The sequence below is a fragment of the Nerophis lumbriciformis genome, linkage group LG29, assembly GCF_033978685.3.
Source record: "Nerophis lumbriciformis linkage group LG29, RoL_Nlum_v2.1, whole genome shotgun sequence".
NCBI lineage: Eukaryota > Metazoa > Chordata > Actinopteri > Syngnathiformes > Syngnathidae > Nerophis > Nerophis lumbriciformis.
This window is the reverse complement of record NC_084576.2, coordinates 28,535,001-28,560,023: the sequence shown is the minus strand read 5'-3', so window position 1 is coordinate 28,560,023 and position 25,023 is coordinate 28,535,001. Positions and strand designations below refer to the sequence as shown.

The 25,023-nt window shown below is 43.3% G+C and overlaps 1 protein-coding gene across 1 annotated transcript in view; it reads right to left on the bottom strand.

Annotated features, from left to right (window-relative positions):
• cax2 (cation/H+ exchanger protein 2) overlaps positions 1-25,023 on the bottom strand; it is a 44,875-nt gene that overhangs the window by 19,695 nt on the left and 157 nt on the right. The window contains exons 2-9 of the mRNA XM_061924569.1: positions 14,732-14,869; positions 7,676-7,782; positions 7,491-7,605; positions 4,698-4,814; positions 4,546-4,607; positions 1,942-2,094; positions 1,632-1,823; positions 539-638 (exon numbers count right to left, since the gene is read on the bottom strand). Of these exons, the coding sequence (XP_061780553.1) occupies positions 539-638; positions 1,632-1,823; positions 1,942-2,094; positions 4,546-4,607; positions 4,698-4,814; positions 7,491-7,605; positions 7,676-7,782; positions 14,732-14,869 (984 nt within the window). The remainder of the gene's footprint in view (positions 1-538; positions 639-1,631; positions 1,824-1,941; positions 2,095-4,545; positions 4,608-4,697; positions 4,815-7,490; positions 7,606-7,675; positions 7,783-14,731; positions 14,870-25,023) is intronic.

The following is a 25,023-nucleotide window of genomic DNA, read 5'->3' as shown; positions in this document are numbered from 1 at the left end:
ACGATAAAAAAAATGGGCCGGTCAGTCGGCAGAATTTTACCGTATAAAGAGTGGCACCGTTTTTTATTACAGTGATATATCGATAAAACAACAACATCAATTTTACAGTAAAAAAAAAAAAGGCCTCATTTCGCCAGAATTTTACCACAAAACAAAAAGTGGTACCATTCTTCTATTTACAGTAATATGTAGTAAAAAAACAACATTAAAATCTGTGATAAAATTGTGGCAACTGAGCTGTCAGTCTACAGTTGTTTGTTTTACGGAGTATAAAAAAAAAAGATCAAATGCTTTGGCAATGATGTAATATAATAATATCATGAGGGTAAATCCTTATTCATTTATATTCATGTATTACTTACTGTTATAGTGGCTCTTTAAGGGCAGCCATAACTGCCATGTGAAAAGGAGTTTGACACCCCTAGTCTAGATGCTGGTCGAACTGGTTTACAGTATTTAGTCCATATCATTGACTTGTACACCCCAATGGCACACTCATCATTGCATTTTTCCACAAAAAACACAATAAAAAGGATACTGACAGCAAATACATTGATGCCATCCACAGTATACTTGTAGTAGTACCAGTTTGCTGCATGGTAACAGCACAGCAGTGTCCTGCCCTTGTAGCCTTGATGCTGAAGTCCAAACAAAAAGATATGTTAATAATAACAATAATAATAATAATAACTAGATGAGGCAATTCCTGAAGGAATTGCGTGTGAATGCTCCAATGCTGTAGTTAAACTGAAATCCTGGAATTTTTTTTAGAATTATTGAAGTAGAGCACACAATTCCCAAACAGGCTGAATATTTTGAAGTTGGAACAGTTAAAATCAGATGGAAAATGTGGGAGTTGTGGAACTTGGAAAAAGTTCCCATTCTTTTCAAATGGGAAATTTGGGAATTTCGGGAAAAACGGGAATTTTTTGAAAATGGTAAAAAACTTGAATGGCCTGAATGGGTTGAAATGGTTGATGTTGGAATTTTTCAAATCGGTCGAGAAATGTTGAAGTAGTAACATGTGGAATTGATAAATGTTATTACGGAATTCCTGGGAATTTCGGGAAAACCGGGAATTTTTCCAGTTCAAAAAACAACTGTTTTTTTGTCCTGATTAAGAGGAATGTTTTGACGGTGGAACGGTTTAAATGCGTTGAAAAATGTGGAAGGAGTAGTCGCCAGAAAAAAGGGTGGAAATAGGGCTTTCGAAAACCAGGAATTCTGGAAAATCCTGGAATTTTTTTTAACTTAGTAAAAAGGTTGTTTAAATTTCCAGGATGGTGGAATGTGTTGAAGGTGGAATAGTTTGAATCGGTTACAAAATGTGGAAATGGTGGAAGTTTGAAAAATGGCCAATTCATTTTGAATGGGAAAAATGTCCCGAAAAACCTGGAATTCTGGGATTTTTTTGGAATTTGTCCGCCATTCCCGAATAGGCTGAACAGTTGGAACGGTTTCAATCGGGTGAAAAATGTGGAAGGTAGAGCGCCAAAATCTGGAGAAGAAGAAGTTTTATAATCAATAAATACATTAATTTTGATGTAGAAAACCATGTTTGTGAATGCTTTGGAGCATTCACACAATAAAAATAATCGTAATAAGCAGCAAAGCTCCGCCTGCCTCCTTGCCTTCCGCTGTGAGCTGGCGCACACAGACACTTCCTCAGGAGGCAAGAGCAGGATGATGCCCAGAGTGCGTGCGTTCATCTTGGCTACAGGGATGGTGAAGACCAGAACCCAGGAGAAGAGGCAGACCAGCGAATGGATGACCACCAGAGGAGGGTATCCCAGCAGCAGCCACACGTACGTGGAGAACCGGCACTGGGAAAAGAAAAACCAGTGTCTATTGTGGTTGGAATTTGTTGATAGAGCTCCTCCGATGGATCTCAGGTGTGCCTAATGAAGTGGCAGGTGAGAATACAGTACAGGAGTGTGTTACCCAATAGTATGAGTGCGCTGGTTGCTCCGAGGCCTCCGGAACCGGACTCTCCGCCGGTGAAGGCAGCAGAACCGGTGAGTTGTCCTCCACCCACTCCCCGGTGCACTCGCAGTCAGGCATTTGCTCACAACATCTCCGGAACGCATTTCCCATCTGCCAGAAAAACAAAATCTCAATGATTGCAACAGTAATGCGCAACACAAACCAGAACCATAGACACGTGGTGTTCGTATACTGTCTGTAAGCTCCGGCTGTTGGGTGTCTAAGTATTTTAAATGACATCATCATAACAGGTGTCGTCTGAGTAGATGTGAGTGACGAGCAGTCATGAGCCATATCCTGTTTAGGCTTTGTCCTCTGATCTTGTTCCCTGAATTCAGGCAATGGTAGGGGTGTAACGGTTCGGTACGTACCTCGGTTTAGAGGTCACGGTTCGGTTCATTTTCGGTACAGTAAGAAAACAACAAAATATACATTTTTTTGGTTATTTATTTACCAAATTTGTAAGCAATGGCTTTATCCTTTTAACATTGGGAAAACTATAATAATTCTGCCCACGTTAATCAACATTAAACTGCCTCAAGTTGTTGCTCAGATTAAATAAAATGACAAAACTTTTCTTCTACACATAAAAAGTGCAACATTAAACAGTTTCAAGTCAACTCATCATGCTTAATTTATTACAGCATTTGGGAAACCTGTAGTTGATTTTTATAATGTAAATGTTACATTTTTGTCAACATGTGATAGCAGGGACCCTGCCATTCAAAACTAGGCTGCTGCATTACTAATGATTAATGTAACTATAGCTGAAAAAAATGGTACAATAGCAATAGGAGAGACTATTCATCCCTGAACACCATGGAGTCCATATAGGCTTAATGATGCACTTACATTATTATATCAACTATCAGAGACAGAAACTCTTCATTTAACATAATGTAATTTTTTGCTGCTTCAACACAGCTCAATCAACACAGAAAAAGGTAAAGTGAAATAACAGACAGACAGGGCTTTGCTGTCCGTAACACACACACACACACGCACACACACACACATCGCAAAATAAGCTAACGTTACGCTAAAAGCGAATTAGCCTTCACCTCAAGTCAGGACTGCGAGCGAGCTGAGCTGCCTTTTATATTTCTAGAAGGTCAACGGGCTCATAGTGATGTTACTAGTACCGTATTTTTCGGAGTATAAGTCGCACCGGAGTATAAGTCGCACCTGCCGAAAATGCATAATAAAGAAGGAAAAAAACATATATAAATCGCACTCGAGCCCGGCCAAACTATGAAAAAAAACTGCGACTTAAAGTCCGAAAAATACGGTAGTTTATTATTTATTAGCCTTTATTTAACCAGGTAAAATCCCATTGAGGTCAAAGATCTCTTTTCCAAGGGAGACCTGGCCAAGAGGGCAGCAGCAAGGTTACATTAAAAACAGTAAACAAATACATAAAACATCACATTTACAACATTAAAACTTGCTCACATGACACATGTGCATACAGACAAGGTAGACTGCAGTCCTTTCACAGAAGCTTTAAACTCATTCAACGTAACTAGGGTTTGAAGTTTAATGTTCGATTGTAGGTTATTCCAAGCCTTCGGTGCTGAAAACCTAAATGCTTTCTTGCCCAGTTCAGTTCTTACTTTGGGGACGACAATTTGCAGAACATTCATTGAACGAAGATTGTGACTTCCTTGTTTCTTTGTTAAAAGACAAGACAGATAAGATGTAGTGATACCCAGAATGGTTTTGTAGATGAAAACATACCAATGATTGAGGCGTCGAGCACATAAAGATGTCCAGTTAACCATTGAGTACAACACACAATGGTGAGTAAGGTAGTTGACTGGGAGATGTTTATTATAATTTGGGGAGAGTCCGCTGCTTGATGCTTACCTGCTGAACGCTAAGCACTGACTACATGAGCTCTGAATACGCACTGCTGATTGGCTGTTACCGCTTTGAATACGCACTGCTGATTGGCTGTTACCGCTCTGAATACGTACTGCTGATTGGCTGTTACCGCTCTGTTCGTAACCAATCAGATGGTTGTGTGGGTGGTACAATGCTGGGTGCTGTGTAGAGTCCTGACAGAAACACAGGCAGGAGGAAGCGGAGGCGGCTACTTAATATGTTCGTGTGGAAACTCGTTCGGTACACCTCCGAACCGAACCGAAACCCCCGTACCGAAACGATTCAATACAAATACACGTACCGTTACACCCCTAGGCAATGGTCATCAAAAGTATCTCCTTTTTAGTTGATGACTTCTGAGACACACCGGCTAATTTGATTATTTCTCCGATTTGGTCATGTAACTCATTTGCATGTGCTAATTTATAAGCATTTCTGTGGGAAAGCCACTCTTGGCCAGACATCTGCAGATCACTATGCACGCTTTATGCTGTCTGACCCCTTTGCAAAGTTAATAAACTCTTCAAGTTTATGTCAGGCATTCTCTTTCTTAGGATATATTTTTTTCCACAACACTACTTTAGAGTGAAAATGATATCATAAACAAATTAAAGGGGACCTAAAACGGAGCCTTGCGGAATGCCACAAAAAAAACATATAAAAGGATAAAGGCAGTACCTCGTGAACCAGCTTGCCAAACGGCCAAAGAAAGTAGCAGGACAACTTCCAGCACAGCTTTCCTTAAGAGGTGGAACGAGGGAGAACTAAACAAGCAGGATATTTTACTATAAAATCATGGGGAACTACTGCTATTGCATCGGCCCACCTACCATAGGGTGCACCGATGACGGTGAGGAACATGAGTATGCCCACCAGGAGGTACGCCAGGGACACCCACCAACCAAAAAGAACAACATACACTACATTTCCACAAGTGATGAGATCACCTGCCAACACAAATAAAAAATCATTTGCACCCGCTGAAGTGAAATCAACAATTTGGGGAAAATTACTTTAAAAGAATACTTGTGGTTACTTTCCCAAAAACAAGTCATAAAATGAATACCCTATTTTCCGGACAATAAGGCACATTTAAAATAATTTTTTCCCCCCTCAAAACTTGACAGTGTGCCTTATAACCTGGTGCGCCTAATGTAAGTAATACGTTTAGGTGAGCTTACCCACCTCGAAGCAATCTCATTTGGTACATGGTGTCATGATAAGTGTGACCAATAGATGGCAGTCAAACATAAGAGATAAGTGTAGGCTGTACCGTTTGATGTGCTACAACATACCAGTGATATTATGGTGTGTGTATAAGTTAAGACATTATCTGGCGTTTTGTTTCACAATATTATGCAAAAGCGACTTTTCTTACCTTCTGGTACCTGCTGATCTGTATTTGGGATCTGCATGAATCCTGAAAAATTGTGCCGACACCGTAGTCAATAAGCTTCTTCTTTTTCTCTATCTTCTTGTTATGTGACATTCATCCTCCACTGTTGCCATTTATAATATAAAGTAGTGTAAAGTTCTTACTTATATCTGTCAGTAAACTCGCCATGAAAACGCTAAAACATACCGGTGTAGTGAGTTTACATTATCCACCCAAGGAACTTTATCAATCAATCAATCAATCAATCAATCAATCAATCAATGTTTACTTATATAGTCCTAAATCACGAGTGTCTCAAAGGGCTGCACAAGACACAACGACATCCTCGGCTCAGGGCAAGAAAAAAACTAAACCCAATGGGATAACAATGAGAAACCTTGGAGGGGACCGCAGTTGTGGGGACCCCACCGGGCGACCGGTGCAATGGACGTCGAGTGGATCTAGCATAATATTGCGAGAGTCTAGTCCATAGTGGATCTAAAATAATAGTGAGAGTCCAGTCCATAGTGGATCTAACATAATAGTGAGAGTCCAGTCCATAGTGGATCTAAAATAATAGTGAGAGTCCAGTCCATAGTGGATCTAACATAATAGTGTGAGAGTCCAGTCCATAGTGGATTTAACATAATAGTGAGAGTCCAGTACATAGTGGATCTAACATAATAGCGTGAGAGTCCAGTCCATAGTGGATCTAACATAATAGTGTGAGAGTCCAGTCCATAGTGGATCTAACATAATAGTGTGAGAGTCCAGTCCATAGGGGATCTAACATAATAGTGAGAGTCCAGTCCATAGTGGATCTAACATAATAGTGAGAGAGTCCAGTCCATAGTGGATCTAACATAATAGTGAGAGTCCAGTCCATAGTGGATCTAACATAATAGTGTGAGAGTCCAGTCCATAGTGGATCTAACATAATAGTGAGAGTCCAGTCCATAGTGGATCTAACATAATAGTGTGAGAGTCCAGTCCATAGTGGCTCTAACATAATAGTGAGAGTCCAGTCCATAGTGGATCCAACATAATATTGTGAGAGTCCAGTCCATAGTGGACCTAACATAATAGTGTGAGAATCCAGTCCATAGTGGATCTAACATAATAGTGAGAGTCCAGTCCATAGTGGATCTAACATAATAGTGAGAGTCCAGTCCATAGTGGATCTAACATAATAGTGAGAGTCCAGTCCATAGTGGATCTAACATAATAGTGAGAGTCCAGTCCATAGTGGATCTAACATAATAGTGTGAGAGTCCAGTCCATAGTGGATCTAACATAATAGTGAGAGTCCAGTCCATAGTGGATCTAACATAATAGTGTGAGAGTCCAGTCCATAGTGGATCTAACATAATAGTGTGAGAGTCCAGTCCATAGTGGATCTAACATAATAGTGAGAGTCCAGTCCATAGTGGATCTAACATAATAGTGAGAGTCCAGTCCATAGTGGATCTAACATAATAGTGAGAGTCCAGTCCATAGTGGATCTAACATAATAGTGAGAGTCCAGTCCATAGTGGATCTAAAATAATAGTGAGAGTCCAGTCAATAGTGGATTTAACATAATAGTGAGAGTCCAGTCCATAGTGGATCTAACATAATAGTGAGAGTCCAGTCCATAGTGGATCTAACATAATAGTGTGAGTCCAGTCCATAGTGGATCTAACATAATAGTGAGAGTCCAGTCCATAGTGGATCTAACATAATAGTGAGAGTCCAGTCCATAGTGGATCTAACATAATATTGTGAGAGTCCAGTCCATAGTGGATCTAACTTAATAGTGTGAGTCCAGTCCATAGTGGGGCCAGCAGGAGACCATCCCGAGCGGAGACAGGTCAGCAGCGCAGAGACGTCCCCAACCGACCTTCAACCCAGCGCTTCATCCGTGGCCACCTAACCTTTATGTATCTCTTATGTTTGACTGCCATCTACTGGTCACACGTATCATTACACGATGTACCAAATAAAATTGCTTTGAGGTGGGCAAGCTCAACCAAACGTATTCCTTACATTAGGCGCACCGGGTTATAAGGCGCACTTTCGAGTTTTAAGAGAAAAAAAAGGATTTCAAGTGCACTTTATAGTCCGGAAAATACGTGTAGCTGCTCTGTAGGAGTTCAAAAATCCAATATAAAATGCGTATATTAGGTCTCCAGCTTTAAGTTTGGACATCCATGCTAGGAAAGTCAATACAGAACAGCAACTCTGAAAGGCTGCATCAAAGCTTACTTACCTGGACCAGTGAGAGGCTTGACCACGTTTAGCTCCGAGTAAAGCTCCTTCACGACCTCTGACCGGTCTTTAAAAGGACGCTCCGTCACGTGGCTCTTCCATTTTCTAAAGCCAAACTGAAGACACAGAAAAACCAACACATAATTGCCGATAAAAGTTTGGACGCTGATCCGTAGATACTCGTACCCTGTAGTTGTTGACCAGCTTGTTGGCTTCCACTTCGTTCTCCGCTCTGATGGTTCTTATGCTTTGGATCTCCTCCCAGCTGTCGTCATGAGCGTGGTGGCTTGGACCTGAGTGAGTGACGTGACGTTAGGGCTGCACGATTTTGAAAAACAAACTCATTTCGATTTTTCTCTACAAAAATGCGATTGAGGTTCAATTCACAATTTCTATATTACATACATATAAAAGCCGGATAGTCGAACCTCGAATTCAGGAGGAACAGTGTGGTTTTCGTCCTGGTCGTGGAACTGTGGACCAGCTCTATACTCTCGGCAGGGTCCTTGAGGGTGCATGGGAGTTTGCTCAACCAGTCTACATGTGCTTTGTGGACTTGGAGAAGGCATTCGACCGTGTACCCCGGGAAGTCCTGTGGGGAGTGCTCAGAGAGTATGGGGTAACGGACTGTCTTATTGTGGCGGTTCGCTCCCTGTATAATCAGTGTCAGAGCTTGGTCCGCATTGCCGGCAGTAAGTCGGACCCGTTTCCAGTGAGGGTTGGACTCCGCCAAGGCTGCCCTTTGTCACCCATTCTGTTCATAACCTTTATGGACAGAATTTCTAGGCGCAGTCAAGGCGTTGAGGGTATCTGGTTTGGTGGCTGCAGGATTAGGTCTCTGCTTTTTGCAGATGATGTGGTCCTGATGGCTTCATCTGGCCAAGATCTTCAGCTCTCACTGGATCGGTTCGCAGCTGAGTGTGAAGCGACTGGGATGGGAATCAGCACCTCCAAATCCGAGTCCATGGTTCTCGCCCGGAAAAGGGTGGAGTGCCATCTCCGGGTTGGGGAGGAGATCTTGCCCCAAGTGGAGGAGTTCAAGTACCTCGGAGTCTTGTTCACGAGTGAGGGAAGAGTGGATCGTGAGATCGACAGGCGTCTTCAGTAATGCGGACACTGTATCGATCCGTTGTGGTGAAGAAGGAGCTGAGCCAGAAGGCAAAGCTCTCGATTTACTGGTCGATCTACGTTCCCATCCTCACCTATGGTCATGAGCTTTGGGTCATGACCGAAAGGACAAGATCACGGGTACAAGCGGCCGAAATGAGTTTCCTCCGCCGGGTGGCGGGGCTCTCCCTTAGAGATAGGGTGAGAAGCTCTGTCATCCGGGGGGAGCTCAAAGTAAAGCCGCTGCTCCTCTACATCGAGAGGAGCCAGATGAGGTGGTTCGGGCATCTGGTCAGGATGCCACCCGAACGCCTCCCTCGGGAGGTGTTTCGGGCACGTCCGACCGGTAGGAGGCCACGGGGAAGACCCAGGACACGTTGGGAAGACTATGTCTCCCGGCTGGCCTGGGAACGCCTCGGGATCCCCCGGGAGGAGCTGGACGAAGTGGCTGGGGAGAGGGAAGTCTCGGCTTCCCTGCTTAAGCTGCTGCCCCCGCGACCCGACCTCGGATAAGCGGAAGAAGATGGATGGATGGATGGATAAAAGCATAAATCTGCAAAAATAACAAGTCAAGGAAGACATGCTACTTTTAGACTGTCAAGGGAAGAGACTGTCGGGAGAACCGGTTTTCGAACATCATCCTTACATATAAAGATATTCATTTTTGAGCGATATTCAGTCAAATTGAAGAGAATGACAACTGTACTGTGACCAGTCAGTGGCACTTTTATTAACCCAGTTAGTCAAGATTAGGGATGTCCCGATCCGATATTTGGATCGGATCGGCTGCCGATATTTGCCAAAAATTGTGTATCGGCAAGGCATGGGAAAATGCCGATCCAGATCCAGTTTTAAAAAAAACTCCGGTCCGTGTTCCAACGCACCGATTTAAATAATACATTCCACTTTTCTGCTGCTCCGTAATTTCCGTTCTGCATTTTCCAGCACACCTTCAACACATCCACAGGTCTGTGAATTCTCACGCAGTTGCTTTTAGCTGCTGGCATTACACGACAGGCTCTTCTCACTCTTTCCTGTGTCTCCCTCTCACAGACAGCAAGTGCACCTTCTTACACACGTCACATACGGTCACGTCATACGTCACATACTGTCACGTCATACGTCACATACGTATACGTCCTCCCCGAGCAGAGAGGTAGCAGCATGGCTAACGTTAGCTGTGATGCTAGCGCAGCCGTGCGAGCAACGCTCCCTCTAAGGTGCTCGCCTGTGCAATTGTGCACCGTTTAAGCGTCCTCTGCGCATAGCAAATCTATGCCACGCACAAAATCAAATAAAAAAATAAGCGCATAACAATTTTTGACACACGGACACGACAGAGAAAACATTTTTTCGTCATCATTGTTCAAATATTGTGACGTCTGTCGAGACGCTTATCTCCATTCGGTGCCACATGCCCACACCATCAAAATACCGAGGCAAACATTTCCACATCAACACCGTATGAAAAAATTTGTGATTTTTTTTTAGTTGTGATTTCCTTCTCTGCATGAAAGTTTAAAAGTAGCATATATTAATGCAGTATGAAGAAGAATGTTTTAATGTAGACATGCAAGCCTTGAAAGAAAATTTTGAAAATCAAGACTACATTTCCTGCAAATGGGTGCATTTCTACCCTATATTTTAACTTTAGATTTATTCTCATATCAAACTCTTTTGGCTGTCTTTTTGACACTTACATCCAGCGCCCCCCTCCACACCCTGGATTATAAATAATGTAAATAATTCAATGTGATTATCTTGTGTGATGACTGTATTATGATGATAGTATATATCTGATAGTATATATCTGTATCATGAATCAATTTAAGTGGACCCCGACTTAAGTTGAAAAACTTATTGGGGTGCTACCATTTAGTGGTCAATTGTACGGAATATGTACTTCACTGTGCAACCTACTAATAAAAGTCTCAATCAATCAATCAAAACACATAGAATCATCATACTGCTGTGATTATATGCATTAAGTGTTCATTCAAGGCTAAGGCAAAATATCGAGATATATATCATGTATCGCAATCTGGCCTTAAAATATCGCAATATTAAAAAAAGGCCATATCGCCCAGCCCTAGTTCAATGATGCCATTTCTGTTTGTCATGTATAATTTTGTCTATTTTGTGTTTATCCTTGAATAAACAGGTCAGTTTCTTGTTACCAACCATTGTGTATTATTCAAACTCCCCTAATTCAGCTAGTGAGTTGTTATCAAGAGTACTAAAACCCTTTTCAACATGATTCTGACAACTAAGTAGGCTAAATAACTTTAAACTTTAATACATGCTCGGATAGGCCAGTATCGGTATTGGTCAGTATCGGATCGGAAATGCAAAAACAATATCGGTATCGGATCGGAAGTGCAAAAACCTGGATCGGGACATCCCTAGTCAAGATGGGTATTAACAGCACAGAAAATAAACTGTTTAAGTAGCACAGAATTACATAACATAAATAAAATAGATAAATATTCTTTCTACGTAAAATAAATAACATAGCTGTGCAAATACTACAAAATGTATCAAACTCAGATAAAAAAATACATTTGCGTGACTTCCCTTCCTGGTTCGATGACCCGCCCTATCTTGCCTCTGATTGGCCTGTCCCTAACCAATGGTGACTCATCATAGTAAACAACCAACCAATCATGGATGTTCTTATACGCGTGAGCACGTCTTGGAAAGAGGAAGGGGAGGGGTTTAGTAGCCCATGGAACAAGGAACACAACAAATAAGCGGCGTATGGTTATTTTAACGTGAAATAAATTATATCGATATTACGATATTTTCTTAATTTATATCTTGTTTAAAAATATATCTTACAAACTGGATATATTGCCCAGCCCTAATAGGGCCCATTGTTGGGCCACCAAAATTGATCTGTTTCTCAGCTGTGGTTCGTCCGTATGGGCTGCGTCAGTACTCAGTTGTAATACACTTTTCCACCACTTGTGGCAGTAATGACAACTGCAACTTTTTGGGGGAATTTTGCCTATCGTTCACAATCATTATGAAAGACAGATGGGTGTTTGTTTTTTTTAACGCATTCTAAATATTACACAAACGTAAATAAAAGTCCGCTTATATTTTTCTCCCCGTTTTTGTTCCATTTCCATACATTTTTGAAAGTGAATATTTATATAGCGCTTTTATAATTGTTTGTTTGGGGTGGCGTGGCTCCTTTAGTAGAGCCAGCAACTTGAGGGTTCCAGGTTCGATCCTTAAAACCTCTAAAGGCTTAGTGGCCACATGCCTGGACAGCACCTTTTAGACTTAGACAAATTTTAATGATCCACAAGGGAAATTGTTCAACACAGTAGCTCAGTTACAATGATGGAAAGTGTAAGGAGACTAATAAATAGACTAATATAGCTATAAAAAATCTAACATATATACGAATATATATATAATATGTGTACAGTATATTATATACACACATATATTATATTATGTCTATAACATAGACAATATATACCAATGACCATGTACAATATTACAGTGTATGTGACAGCAGCAGCATAAAATAGAGAGTAGATCCAGCAGAAAATATAAAAATAGACATTAAGAACAAAGAGAAGTAGCTGACATGTCAGGTGATTTAGCTTTTATTTCCAAAATTGTGTACACTACTGAATTGGGGTCTTATGGCCGCTTATGTGGACACTTATACTGCCATCTGGTGGTGTCAGAAGAGTATAACATACAATGGAATTTGGGGGGAAAAAAGTGTAAAAATAAGAATTAGCATGTCACTAAACATGAAGTGCACGTTTGTGTACTGTTGCGTTTGGACCAGTTGTTCCTCCCAGGGAATTCAAGTCACAAGTCGCTCCCAAGCTCTTTACGACACTTAAAGCTGAGTAGAAAAACCACCAGAGACAGAATAGGTATTTTGTAATATATTTGCAAAGCTTTGCATATACATTGAGACCAGTCCAGCATAGAACATTCAATCGCGCCGCCAAGATGGTCTGCCCCCCCCCCGACAAAACCCTCTCCCCTCTTAAGACTCTCTTCCTCCCACCCTGGCAGTCATGTCTCTCCAGCCAAAACACATGCCCATTATCTTCCTCTCTAACATTCCTCACTCAAGGTTAAGCACACAGTTTTGCAGACAACCAAAAGACCACAATTGGAAGAAAAACACTAGCTGTTTTGTAATATGATTATGAAATAAAAAGAAGTAACACTTAAATTCGGATATATGTAAATATCTGCCTCCGACAGTACTTATGGACTATCATTCTTAGTTTTTATTCTAATTAGGGTCCAATAAGCCCAAATAGCAAAGAGAAATAAAAAAAAGCACGTAAACAGCTTGGGCCTTAAGAGGTTAATTTAATGCTGAAAGGTACATACAGGTTTTGGAGCAACATATGTTGCCATCCAAGCAACGTTATCATGGACGCCCCTGCTTATTTCTACAAGACAATGCCAAGCCACGTGTTACAACAGCGTGGCTTCATAGTAAAAGAGTGTGGGTACTAGACTGGCCTGCCTGTAGTCCAAACCTGTCTCCCGTTGAAAATGTGTGGCGCATTATGAAGCCTAAAATACCACAACGGAGACCCCCGGACTGTTGAACAACTTAAGCTGTACATCAAGTAAGAATGGGAAATAATTCCACCTGAGAAGCTTAAAAAATGTGTCTCCTCAGTTTCCAAATGTTTACTGAGTGTTGTTAAAAGGAAAGGCCATGTAACACAGTGGTAAAAATGGCCTTGTGACAACTTTTTTGTAATGTGTTGCTGCCATTAAATTCTAAGTTACTGTATTTTCCGCACTATAAGGCGCACCGGATTATAAGGCGCACCTTCAATGAATGGCCTATTTTAAAACTTTGTTCATATATAAGGCGCACCGCATTATAAGGCGCACTGCATTATAAGGCGCATTGAATAGAGCAGGGGTCGGCAACCCGCGGCTCTAGAGCCGCATGCGGCTCTTTAGCGCCGCCCTAGTGGCTCTCTGGAGCTTTTTTAAAATGTATGAAAAATGGCAAAAGATGAGGGGGAAAAAAAAAATAAAAAATTTGTTTTAATATGGTTTCTGTAGGAGGACAAACATGACACAAGCCTCCCTAATTGTTACAAAGCACACTGTTTATATTAAACATGCTTCACTGATTCGAGTATTTGGCGAGCGCCGCTTTGTCCTACTAATTTTGGCGGTCCTTGAACTCACCGTAGTTTGTTTACATGTATAACTTTCTCCGACTTTCTAGGACGTGTTTTATGCCACTTCTTTTTCTGTCTCATTTTGTCCACCAAACTTTTAACGTTGTGCATGAAAGGTGAGTTTTATTGATGTTATTGACTTTTGTGGAGTGCAAATCGGACATATTTGGTTTTGGTCACTGCATGACTGCAAGCTAATCGATGCTAACATGCTATTTAGGCTAGCTATATGTACATATTGCATCATTATGCCTCATTTGTAGCTATATTTGAGCTCATTTAGTTTCCTTTAAGTCCTCTTAATTCAATTTATATCTAATGACACACTATCTGTATGTAATATGGCTTTTAATTTTTTGCGGCTCCAGACAGATTTGTTTTTGTATTTTTGGTCCAATATGGCTCTTTCAACATTTTGGGTTGCCGACCCCTGGAATAGAGGCTACAGTAGAGGCTGGGGTTGCGAGACCTGTTGTGGCTCAATATTGGTCCATATATAAGGCGCACCGGATTATAAGGCGCACTGTCAGCTTTTGAGAAAATTGGAGGTTTTTAGGTGCGCCTTATAGTGCGGAAAATACGGTAATGATTATTCTTTTTTAATAACGTAAATAAAAGTCAGATTATATTTGTCTTCACATTTTTGTTCCATTTCCATACATTTTTGAAAGTGAAGTGAATATTATCTATATAGCACTTTTTCTCTGTAGACTCAGAGCGCTTTACAGAGTGAAACCCAACATCTACACCTTTAAGCAACGTTCAAACCAAACTGTGAGCAGGTGGGTAAAGTGTCTCGCCCGAGGACTCAACGGCAGTGACGAGGATCGAACCCGGAACCCTCAACTTGCTGGCTCTACTAACTGAGCCACGCCACCCCCCCAAAAACAAAACATTATAGCCCAGCCCTAGGTGACGTTGACATGAGTGTGGCTGTACTCACAGGTACGTGCAGACATACATTTTGCGGTGTAGAGGGCGCGGCACACGCCGGGCTGGTGTGTGGACTCTGCTGTGTTGTACTCATGGACGTGTCCATCCTCGTCCTCCGCCTGGTCGTCATGTCGCTCTCCTGGAGGATCTGCAACACCACATCGTCCATTTTTGAAATCCAGTTTGTTTGCCACTAAAAAAAGACAGGTTAACCACTGTATAATACAACTAAATAAAGTAAAAGTACTCACTCACCAGTACAAAATGTTTTTGTTTTTTTACTCACACTCTTTACTGTATCCCAGCATGTACAAACCCCGTTTCCATATGAGTTGGGAAATTGTGTTAGATGTAAATATAAACGGAATACAATGATTTGCAAATCCTTTTCAACCCATATTCAATTGAATGCACTACAAAGACAAGATATTTGATGTTCAAACTCATAAACTTTATTTTTTTTTTGCAAATAATAATTAACTTAGACACACGTGCCAAAGTAGTTGGGAAAGGGCATGTTCACCACTGTGTTACATGGCCTTTCCTTTTAACAACACTCAGTAAACGTTTGGGAACTGAGGAGACACATTTTTGAAGCTTCTCAGGTGGAATTCTTTCCCATTCTTGCTTGATGTACAGCTTAAGTTGTTCAACAGTCTCCCTTCTGATATTTTAGGCTTCATAATGCACCACACATTTTCAATGGGAGACAGGTCTGGACTACAGGCAGGCCAGTCTAGTACCCGCACTCTTTTACTATGAAGCCACGTTGATGTAACACGTGGCTTGGCATTGTCTTGCTGAAATAAGCAGGGGCGTCCATGGTAACGTTGCTTGGATGGCAACATATGTTGCTCCAAAACCTGTATGTACCTTTCAGCATTGATGGTGCCTTCACAGATGTGCAGAGGTGGGTAGAGTAGCCAGAAATTGTACTCAAGTAAGAGTATTGTTACTTTAGAGATTTATTACTCAAGTAAAAGTAATGAGTAGTCACCCAAATATTTACTTGAGTAAAAGTAAAAAGTATGTTGTGAAAAAACTACTCAAGTACTGAGTAACTGATGAGTAACATACACACACATATCATATATATATATTGTTGTGCTCGTGGCGTGAAAGCAAGACAACTTTAAGTATAGTTGACACACAAAAACGTGTGCGTCGTTTATTCTTCCAAGCACAAGCAAGAATGAATGATATCACAACAAACTCAAATCTCGCGGGAACAACAAACCCCCACCTTTGCGAGAATCTACTGACGGCCACTTAAAGGGGCCGCGCCGAATTACTCGCTCTTAACTGCACACAAAGAACAACATTGTCATATGCACAATAGAACAGTACAGTGAATGATGACAAACTCAAATAACAGGTGTGGTGAATTATGTCCTTAAATCAACCGCTACACACGTCCCCCCAGAATTCGCCACCACAAAGAAAACAAACCGTCAATGGACAGGGGCACGGACGGGCCGACCAGACCGGGTGTGCCGGACCGGTACCAACGCCGGGGAGTCAGCAGGGGGGACCGGAAGGGCACCTGCACTGTCCAAGGTCCCGGGGGCCTGCGTAGAAGGATGCATAACATTATCATGGGGCCTAGGTAGAGCGGGCGGACGACCCCGGCGCGGGGGTATGGCCGTGGTAACCGGCTGACTAAGATCCAAGTGGGCCGCTTTCAGCCGGTCCACTGTGATCTTTTCAGACCGACCCCCGATGTCCAACAGAAAATGCTTGTCACCGCTCTCTAGGACGCGAAATGGCCCATCGTAAGGAGGCTGAAGGGGGCCGCGGTGGGCGTCGTGTCGGACAAAAACAAACGCTGCTCCCTTTAAGGAAGCGGGAACATGAGGCGGCGTAAGGCCGTGTTGAGAAGTGGGGATGGGGGCAAAACTCTTGGCGGCATCGAGGAGAGCAGCTCGCTGCTTACCGGCGGACCAAGGTGTCGTCGTGCTAGGAATAAAGTCGCCTGGCACTCGCAGGGGCTGGCCATACACCAACTCTGCCGAGGAAGATTGCAAGTCTTCCTTGGGGGCAGTCCGAAGCCCCAGCATCACCCAAGGGAGCTTGTCTACCCAAGCGCTGTCCTTCAGGGACGCCCTAAGTGCTGCCTTCATGGACCTGTGAAATCGCTCACACATACCATTGGCCTGCGGGTGATACGCCGTCGTGTGGTGGAGTTTCACACCCAAGCTCTCGGCCACAGCGGCCCAGAGCTCAGAAGTGAACTGAGAGCCCCGGTCGGATGATAGGTCCGATGGGGTACCGAAACGGGCAACCCACGTACCAATGAACGCGCGCGCCACCTCCGCGGAGGTGGCGGACGTCAGAGGCACTGCCTCCGGCCAGCGGGTGGTCCTGTCGACCATCGTGAGGAGGTATGTGCAGCCGCGTGAGGATGGGAGAGGTCCGACCAGGTCCACATTGACATGGTCAAAACGGCGCTCCGGAACCGTAAACGGTGCCAGTGGGGCCCGCGTGTGGCAGTGCACTTTTGAGCGCTGGCATGCCACACATGTGGAAGCAGAGTCTCTAACGTCTTTTTTCAGTCCACGCCAGACAAATTTTGCAGCAACCAGCCGCTGGGAAGGTTTCCTCCCAGGGTGGGAAAGGCCGTGGATGGAGTCGAACACGCGCCGCCTCCAAATGGCGGGCACGAGGGGCCGTGGCCGACCGGTAGCGACGTCACAAAGGAGTGTAACCCCGGTGTCCTCAAATGGGACCTCAGACAACCGAAGCCCTGTGGCTGCAGCCTTCAGAGCTTGGATGTCTGGGTCGTCGGCCTGGTCAACTGCCATTTGTGCAAAATCGAGTCCCACATGGACAGCGCTCGCGACTGCTCGGGAAAGGCAATCAGCCACGACATTGCTCTTACCAGCAAGGTGCTGGATGTCCGTCGTGAACTCTGAGACGTAGGAGAGGTGCCTCTGTTGCCGAGCTGACCACGGTTCAGCCGTCTTGGCCATCGCGAAAGTGAGGGGTTTGTGGTCCACAAAAGCCGTGAAAGGCCGGCCTTCAAGCAACGAACGGAAATGGCGTATGGCCAGATAGAGGCCAAGGAGCTCACGGTCAAATGTGCTATATTTCCGCTCGCAGGGACGCAACTGCCTGCTAAAGAAAGCCAAAGGCTGCCAAGTGCCACCCGCCCACTGCTCATGCACTGCACCTACAGCATAGTCTGACGCGTCCGTGGTGATTGCAATAGGAGCATCAGGTAATGGGTGTGCCAGCAGGGTAGCGTTAGCGAGAGCAGACTTGACCCCCAAAAAAGCAGTGTGCCGTGCGTCAGACCAGTCCACCATGTGCTTGGGAGCAGCTCCTTTAAGAGCATCATACAGCGGCCGCATGAGGTCAGCTGCTCTGGGAATGAAACGATGGTAAAAATTTACCATGCCAAGGAACTCCTGAAGAGCCTTAACCGTGAGTGGGCGGGGGAAGTTTGCGATGGCAGCAACCTTCGCTGGGAGGGGAACTGCCCCGCACTCAGTGACACGATGTCCGAGGAAGTCGATTACAGACAACCCGAACTGGCACTTAGCTGGGTTAACAATGAGCCCGTGTTGGCTAAGGCGCTGAAAAAGGGACCTGAGGTGGGTCACATGCTCGGCCTGAGAGGTGCTTGCGACCAGGATATCATCCAAATAGACAAATAGAAACGGCAAGTCACGTAAAACAGAGTCCATTAACCGCTGGAAAGTCTGTGCGGCACTCTTAAGGCCAAAAGGCATACGTAAAAATTCAAACAGTCCAAATGGGGTGATGACCGCTGTCTTCGGGACATCAGAGGGGTGGACCGGCACCTGATGATAGCCCCGGACGAGATCTACCTTAGAAAACACAGATTTTCCAGCGAGGTTGGCGGAAAAATCTTGTATGTGGGGGACCGGATAACGGTCCGGGGTAGTCGCCTCGTTGAGTCTGCGGTAATCACCGCATGGCCGCCAACCACCCCCGGGCTTCTCCACCATGTGGAGGGGCGACGACCACGGGCTGCCTGAGCGGCGAATGATCCCGAGGCGTTCCATGGTCTCGAATTCCGCTCTAGCGATGGAGAGCTTAGCAGGGTCCAAGCGCCGGGCTCGTGCATGCACAGGGGGGCCCGCGGTGGCAATGTGGTGTTCTACACCATGCTTGGCGGTAGATGATGAGAACGTGGGCTGCGCCAGGGTGGGGAACTCGGCGAGGAGGCGCAGAAAAACGTCTGCGATGGGTAGCATGCTGGAAAGCCTGATGGAGTCTGTCGCGCTGAGACTGCACTTGTACGAGCAGAACGTAATCGCATCCACCAAACGCCTGTTTTTAACATCCACAAGGAGGCCGAAAGCACAGAGAAAATCTGCACCGATGAGCGGCACCGTCACTTTAGCAGTCACAAAGTCCCAACTGAAACGCTGTCCACCAAAACACAGTTCCACATACCGTATTCCGTAAGTGCGGATAGGGCTGCCATTGGCCGCTTCCATGGGGGGGCCATGCGACTCAGACAGCATGTCCAACCTTGATGCTGGTAGGACGCTCCTCTGCGCGCCGGTGTCACACAGGAACCGTCGCCCAGAGAGGGAGTCCTGGATGAAGAGCAGCCTGCCCGCACTGCCGACGCTCATGGCCACTGCTGAACGCCGGCCCCGGCGTTTCCCGGCGGCGGTCCACGAAAACTGCACGGGGGACGGCACCGCCTAGCTTTGGTCCCAAACTTTGCGTGGAAAAAACATAGTCCAGAATCCGGTTGCCGCCTGGGGGGCGCAGCAGCAGCAGCGAGAGTGGGAGAATCTGCCATGGGTCTTTCTGTCTCAGCCGGAAGGAAAGCAGCCACAAAGCTAGGTTGGGAAGCTAAAAAGAACTTATCAGCTTCAGCAGCTAGTTCGCGGCAGTCCAAAATGGCGGTGTTGGCTAAAGAAGCCCGCACCTGAGAAGGCAGGAGCCTCAGGAAAAACTGCACGAAGAGGAATCCTGGTCTGTGCTCACCTAAGAGACCCAGCATTTTGTCCATTAGTTCAGAGGGCTTGTAATCGCCAAGCCCCTGCAACGAAAAAAGGCGGCTAGCTCGCTCCGCGTCAGAAAGTTGAAATGTCTGTAAGAGGTGAGCCTTCAACGTGAGGTACTTGTTCCTCTCCGGTGGGTGCGTGAGGATGCCAACCACTCTGTCCGCCGTCGCGCTCCCAAGGGAGGACACGACATAATAAAACTTAGTGTCGTCCTCGGTGATACCACGCAGGGCGAACTGTGCCTCGGCCTGGGCAAACCATGTGGTCGCGGAAGTTTCCCAGAACTCGGGCAGCTTAAGAGAAACCGCATTCGCCGTCATGGTCGCTAATATTCACCGAATCCGTTCAGTGAAGCGTCGGGGTCACCAGTGTTGTGCTCGTGGCGTGAAAGCAAGACAACTTTAAGTATAGTTGACACACAAAAACGTGTGCGTCGTTTATTCTTCCAAGCACAAGCAAGAATGAATGATATCACAACAAACTCAAATCTCGCGGGAACAACAAACCCCCACCTTTGCGAGAATCTACTGACGGCCACTTAAAGGGGCCGCGCCGAATTACTCGCTCTTAACTGCACACAAAGAACAACATTGTCATATGCACAATAGAACAGTACAGTGAATGATGACAAACTCAAATAACAGGTGTGGTGAATTATGTCCTTAAATCAACCGCTACAATATATATATATATATATATATATATATATACATATACATATATACACATACATTGATATATACAGTATATCATTTATATTTATTTATTTTGCCGTTTTTGTTTACATGTTAAAGGTGTTTTAATGAATATACATGCATGTTTAACACATATAGATTCCTTTCTTTCATGTTGACAAGAATATAAGTTGGTGTATTACCTGATTCTGATGACTTGCATTGATTGTAATCAGACAGCAGTGCTACGTCCACGTTTTCAAATGCAGGAGAAAAAAAGTTCCTCCTTTCTGTCTAATACCACATGAAAGTGGTTGGTTTTTGGTATCTTATTTGTCCAGCTTCCATATTTGTTTTCACACACTTTACAAGAAATACATTGGCGGCAAATTCCGTAGCTTGCTAGCTTGTTTGCGCTGGCTTTCGGAGACTCTTATTTTGAAAGCGCAGGCGCGATGGAGCGGCACTTTTATTGTGAAGACAGGAACTGTGCAGTCAGTCTTTAGGCTTGTGACGGGATGTACGTTTGAAATAAAAAAGTGTCTTTTTTCCTTCACACTTTTGATTGATTGATTGAAACTTGTATTAGTAGATTGCACAGTACAGTACATATTCCGTACAATTGACCACTAAATGGTAACACCCCAATAAGTTTTTCAACTTGTTTAAGTCAGGTCATGTGACCGCCTGGCTCTGTTTGATTGGTCCAACGTCACCAGTGACTGCATCGGATAGGTGGAACGGAGTCAAACGTCACTAGTGACTGCATTTTATTGGTGGAACGGAGTGAAACGTCACCAGTAACGCAGGCACTTTGAAGGTCTGTCTGACAGACCAAAACAAACAAAGCGTGCATTAACAGATCGATAAAAATTAGTAGCGAGTAGCGAGCTGAATGTAGATAAAAGTAGCGGAGTAAAAGTAGCGTTTCTTCTCTATAAATATACTCAAGTAAAAGTAAAAGTAAGTTGCATTAAAACTACTCTTAGAAGTACAATTTATCCCAAAAGTTACTCAAGTAGATGTAACGGAGTAAATGTAGCGCGTTACTACCCACCTCTGCAGATGTGTAAGTTACCCATGTCTTGGGCACTAATACACCCCCATACCATCACACATGCTGGCTTTTACACTTTGCGCCTAGAACAATCCGGATGGTTCTTTTCCTCTTTGGTCCGGAGGACACGACGTTCACAGTTTCCAAAAACAATTTGAAATGTGGACTCGTCAGACCTCAGAACACTTTTACACTTTGTATCAGTCCATCTTAGATGAGCTCAGGCCCAGCGAAGCCGACGCCGTTTCTGGGTGTTGTTGATAAATGGTTTTCAACTTGCATAGGAGAGTTTTAACTTGCACTTACAGATGTAGCGACCAACTGTAGTTACTGACAGTGGGTTTCTGAAGTGTTCCTGAGCCCATGTGGTGATATCCTTTACACACTGATGTCGCTTGTTGATGCAGTACAGCCTGAGGAAGTTTATGAGTTTTAACATCAAATGTTGTCTTTGTAGCATATTCAACTGAATATGGGTTGAAAATGATTTGCAAATCATTGTATTCCGTTTATATTTACATCTAACACAATTTATCAACTCATATGGAAACGGGGTTTGTACAAAACCCAAAACCAGTGAAGTTGGCACGTTGTGTAAATGGTAAATAAAAACAGAATTTGCTAATCCTTTTCCACTTATATTCAATTGAATAGACAGCAAAGACAAGGTACTTAACATTAGAACTGGTAAACTTTGTTATTTTTTGCAAATATTAGCTCATTTGGAGTTTGATGCCTGCAACATGTTTCAAAAGAGCTGGCACAAGTGGCAAAAAAAGACTGAGAAAGTTGAGGAATGCTCATCAAACACTTATTGGGAACATCCCACAGGTGAACAGGCTCATTGGGAACAGGTGGGTGCCATGATTGGGTATAAAAGCAGCTTCCATGAAGTAAAGTTAAAGTACCAATGATTGTCACACACACACACTAGGTGTGGTGAAATTTGTCCTCTGCATTACCAATCCCCTTGTTCACCCCCTGGGAGGTGAGGGGAGGAGTGGGCAGCAGCGGCGGCCACGCCCGGGAATCATTTTGGTGATTTAACCCCCAATTCCAACCCTTGATGCTGAGTGCCAAGCAGCATATAGTCTTTGGTATGACTCGGCCGGAGTTTGAACTCACAACCTACCGATCTCAGGGCGGACACCCTAACCCTAGGGCAGGGGTCGGCAACCCAAAATGTTGAAAGAGCCATATTGGACCAAAAATACAAAAACACATTTGTCTGGAGCCGCAAAAAATTACAATGTGTCGAAACGCTTCATGACGCCTCATCAACCCATCACTACTAAATAAATAAATCTATATATTAAAAAAAATGGGTATTTCTGTCTGTCATTCCGTCGTACATTTTTTTTCCTTTTACGGAAGGTTTTTTGTAGAGAATAAATGATGAAAAAAACACTTAATTGAACGGTTTAAAAGAGGAGAAAACACGAAAAAAATGAAAATAAAATTTTGAAACATAGTTTATCTTCAATTTCGACTCTTTAAAATTCAAAATTCAACCGGAAAAAAAAAAGAGAAAAACTAGCTAATTCGAATCTTTTTGAAAAAATTAAAAAAATAATTTATGGAACATCATTAGTATCAAAAAGTAACCTTAAAAGCCAGGTACGAGCCGAACCATGACTATGGCGTACTGTTACAGCCCTTTGAGAGGCTAAAAGCGTGACTTATCACAGGACATTCATTTCATAATCTAGCCCTCCAATGCGGTCTTTGTTTTCATTGCTTTCATGAGACAATCTTGCACACTCCTCACTCTTACAACCGACAATTGGGCTGCTTCCCTTTTTCTTTTCTTTTTTTCCCATTTTGACTTTCATGAGTGCATGTGTAAAAATGTCACCTAAACGTTTGTGACGTTTCGCGACAGAAAGTGCAGTGAAAGGTTTTAGGTGTGTGTGTGTGTGTTACAGACAGCAAAGCTCTGTCTGTCTGTTATTTAACATGACCTTTTTCTGTGTTGATTGAGCTGTGTTAAAGCAGCAAAAAAGGACATTATTATATTAAAGAAGAGTTTCTGTCTCTGATAGTTGATATAATAATGTAACTGCATCATGAAGCCTACATGAACTCCATGGTGTTCAGGGATGAATAGTCTCTCCTATTACTATTGTACCATTTTTTCAGCTATAGTTACATTAATCATTAGTAATGCAGCAGCCTAGTTTTGAATGGCAGGGTCCCTGCTATCACATGTTGATAAAAAATATAACATTTACATAATAAAAATCAACTACAGGCTTCCCAAATGCTGTAATAAATTAAGCATGATGAGTTGACTTGAAACTATTTAATGTTGCACTTTTTTATATGTAGAAGAAAAGTTTTGTAATTTTATTTAATCTGAGCAACAACTTGAGGCAGTTTAATGTTGATTAACGTGGGCATAATTATTATAATGTTCCCAATGTTAAAAGGATAAAGCCATTGTTTACAAATTTGGTAAATAAATAACCAAAACATTTATATTTTGTTGTTTTCTTACTGTACCGAAAATGAACCGAGGTATGTACCGAACCGAAATTTTTGTATACCGTGCATAAACTTTTGTTTTTGTCCAATCAAGTACATGTTACGAGTAGAGTTGTATGCTATACCGGTATTAGTATAGTACCGCGATACTAATGAATCATATTCCGTACTACATCGACTCTACTGATATGGAAGAGTATTACACGGTTACTCTGCCGAGCTCTAGACAGCACAGACAGTCAACAATGGCACATTTGCGGATTATAATTACTGGTTTGCAAAAAGTATCTTTAACCCAATTAAGTGAAATTACATCATCTCCCGCGGCACACCAGACTGTCTCTCACGGCACACGAAGTGGTTGAAAAACACTGACTTAGCCAATAAACGTTAGCTTGCATTAAAAATTGACCGTTCTTTGTGCAACGTCGATCAAAATGTCGATCGATAAGGAATCGGTTCGATAAGACGATTCGATAATAGGCTCGAACTCGATAATTTCTTATCAAACATCATCCCTACTGGTTGCATCAGCTCATGTCCTTTGTGTTCTTTGGTGTTTCCCTCTTACACACATGCTTATGTGTGCTATGGCTATGAGTTTTTTCCCCCGCTCCTTGGCCTCAGTGGTTGAAAAACACTGATATAAAATAATGTGGCGGGCCAAATCTGGCCCCCGGGCTTTGAGTTTGATACCTGTGCTCTACACTTACCATTCAGTCTGTACCTCCCATTCATTGTAGTTGTTATTGTTAACAAAGACGTAACTTATTATATCAGACATATTATTATCAAACACAGTGCGACCCCGAAAGGGACAAGCGGTAGGAAATGGATGGAAGTGACTGACATGGACCATACACAAAATAACCGCACAGTATAGTAAAGATTCGCTGATTATTACTGTACAGTTTTAATTTTTTATGCATTTTTTTTAAATAAACATGTATTGACGTATATGTTTTCTCAGCTAGCTATAAAAATGAATATAAAATGATGTTGTAATTAAGATAGCTATAAATAACATTAGCACGAGGACAAGGTAAACAGCTTGCGTTGCGCATGACCGCTGAAAGTGTGGTAATATTCTTTATATTTA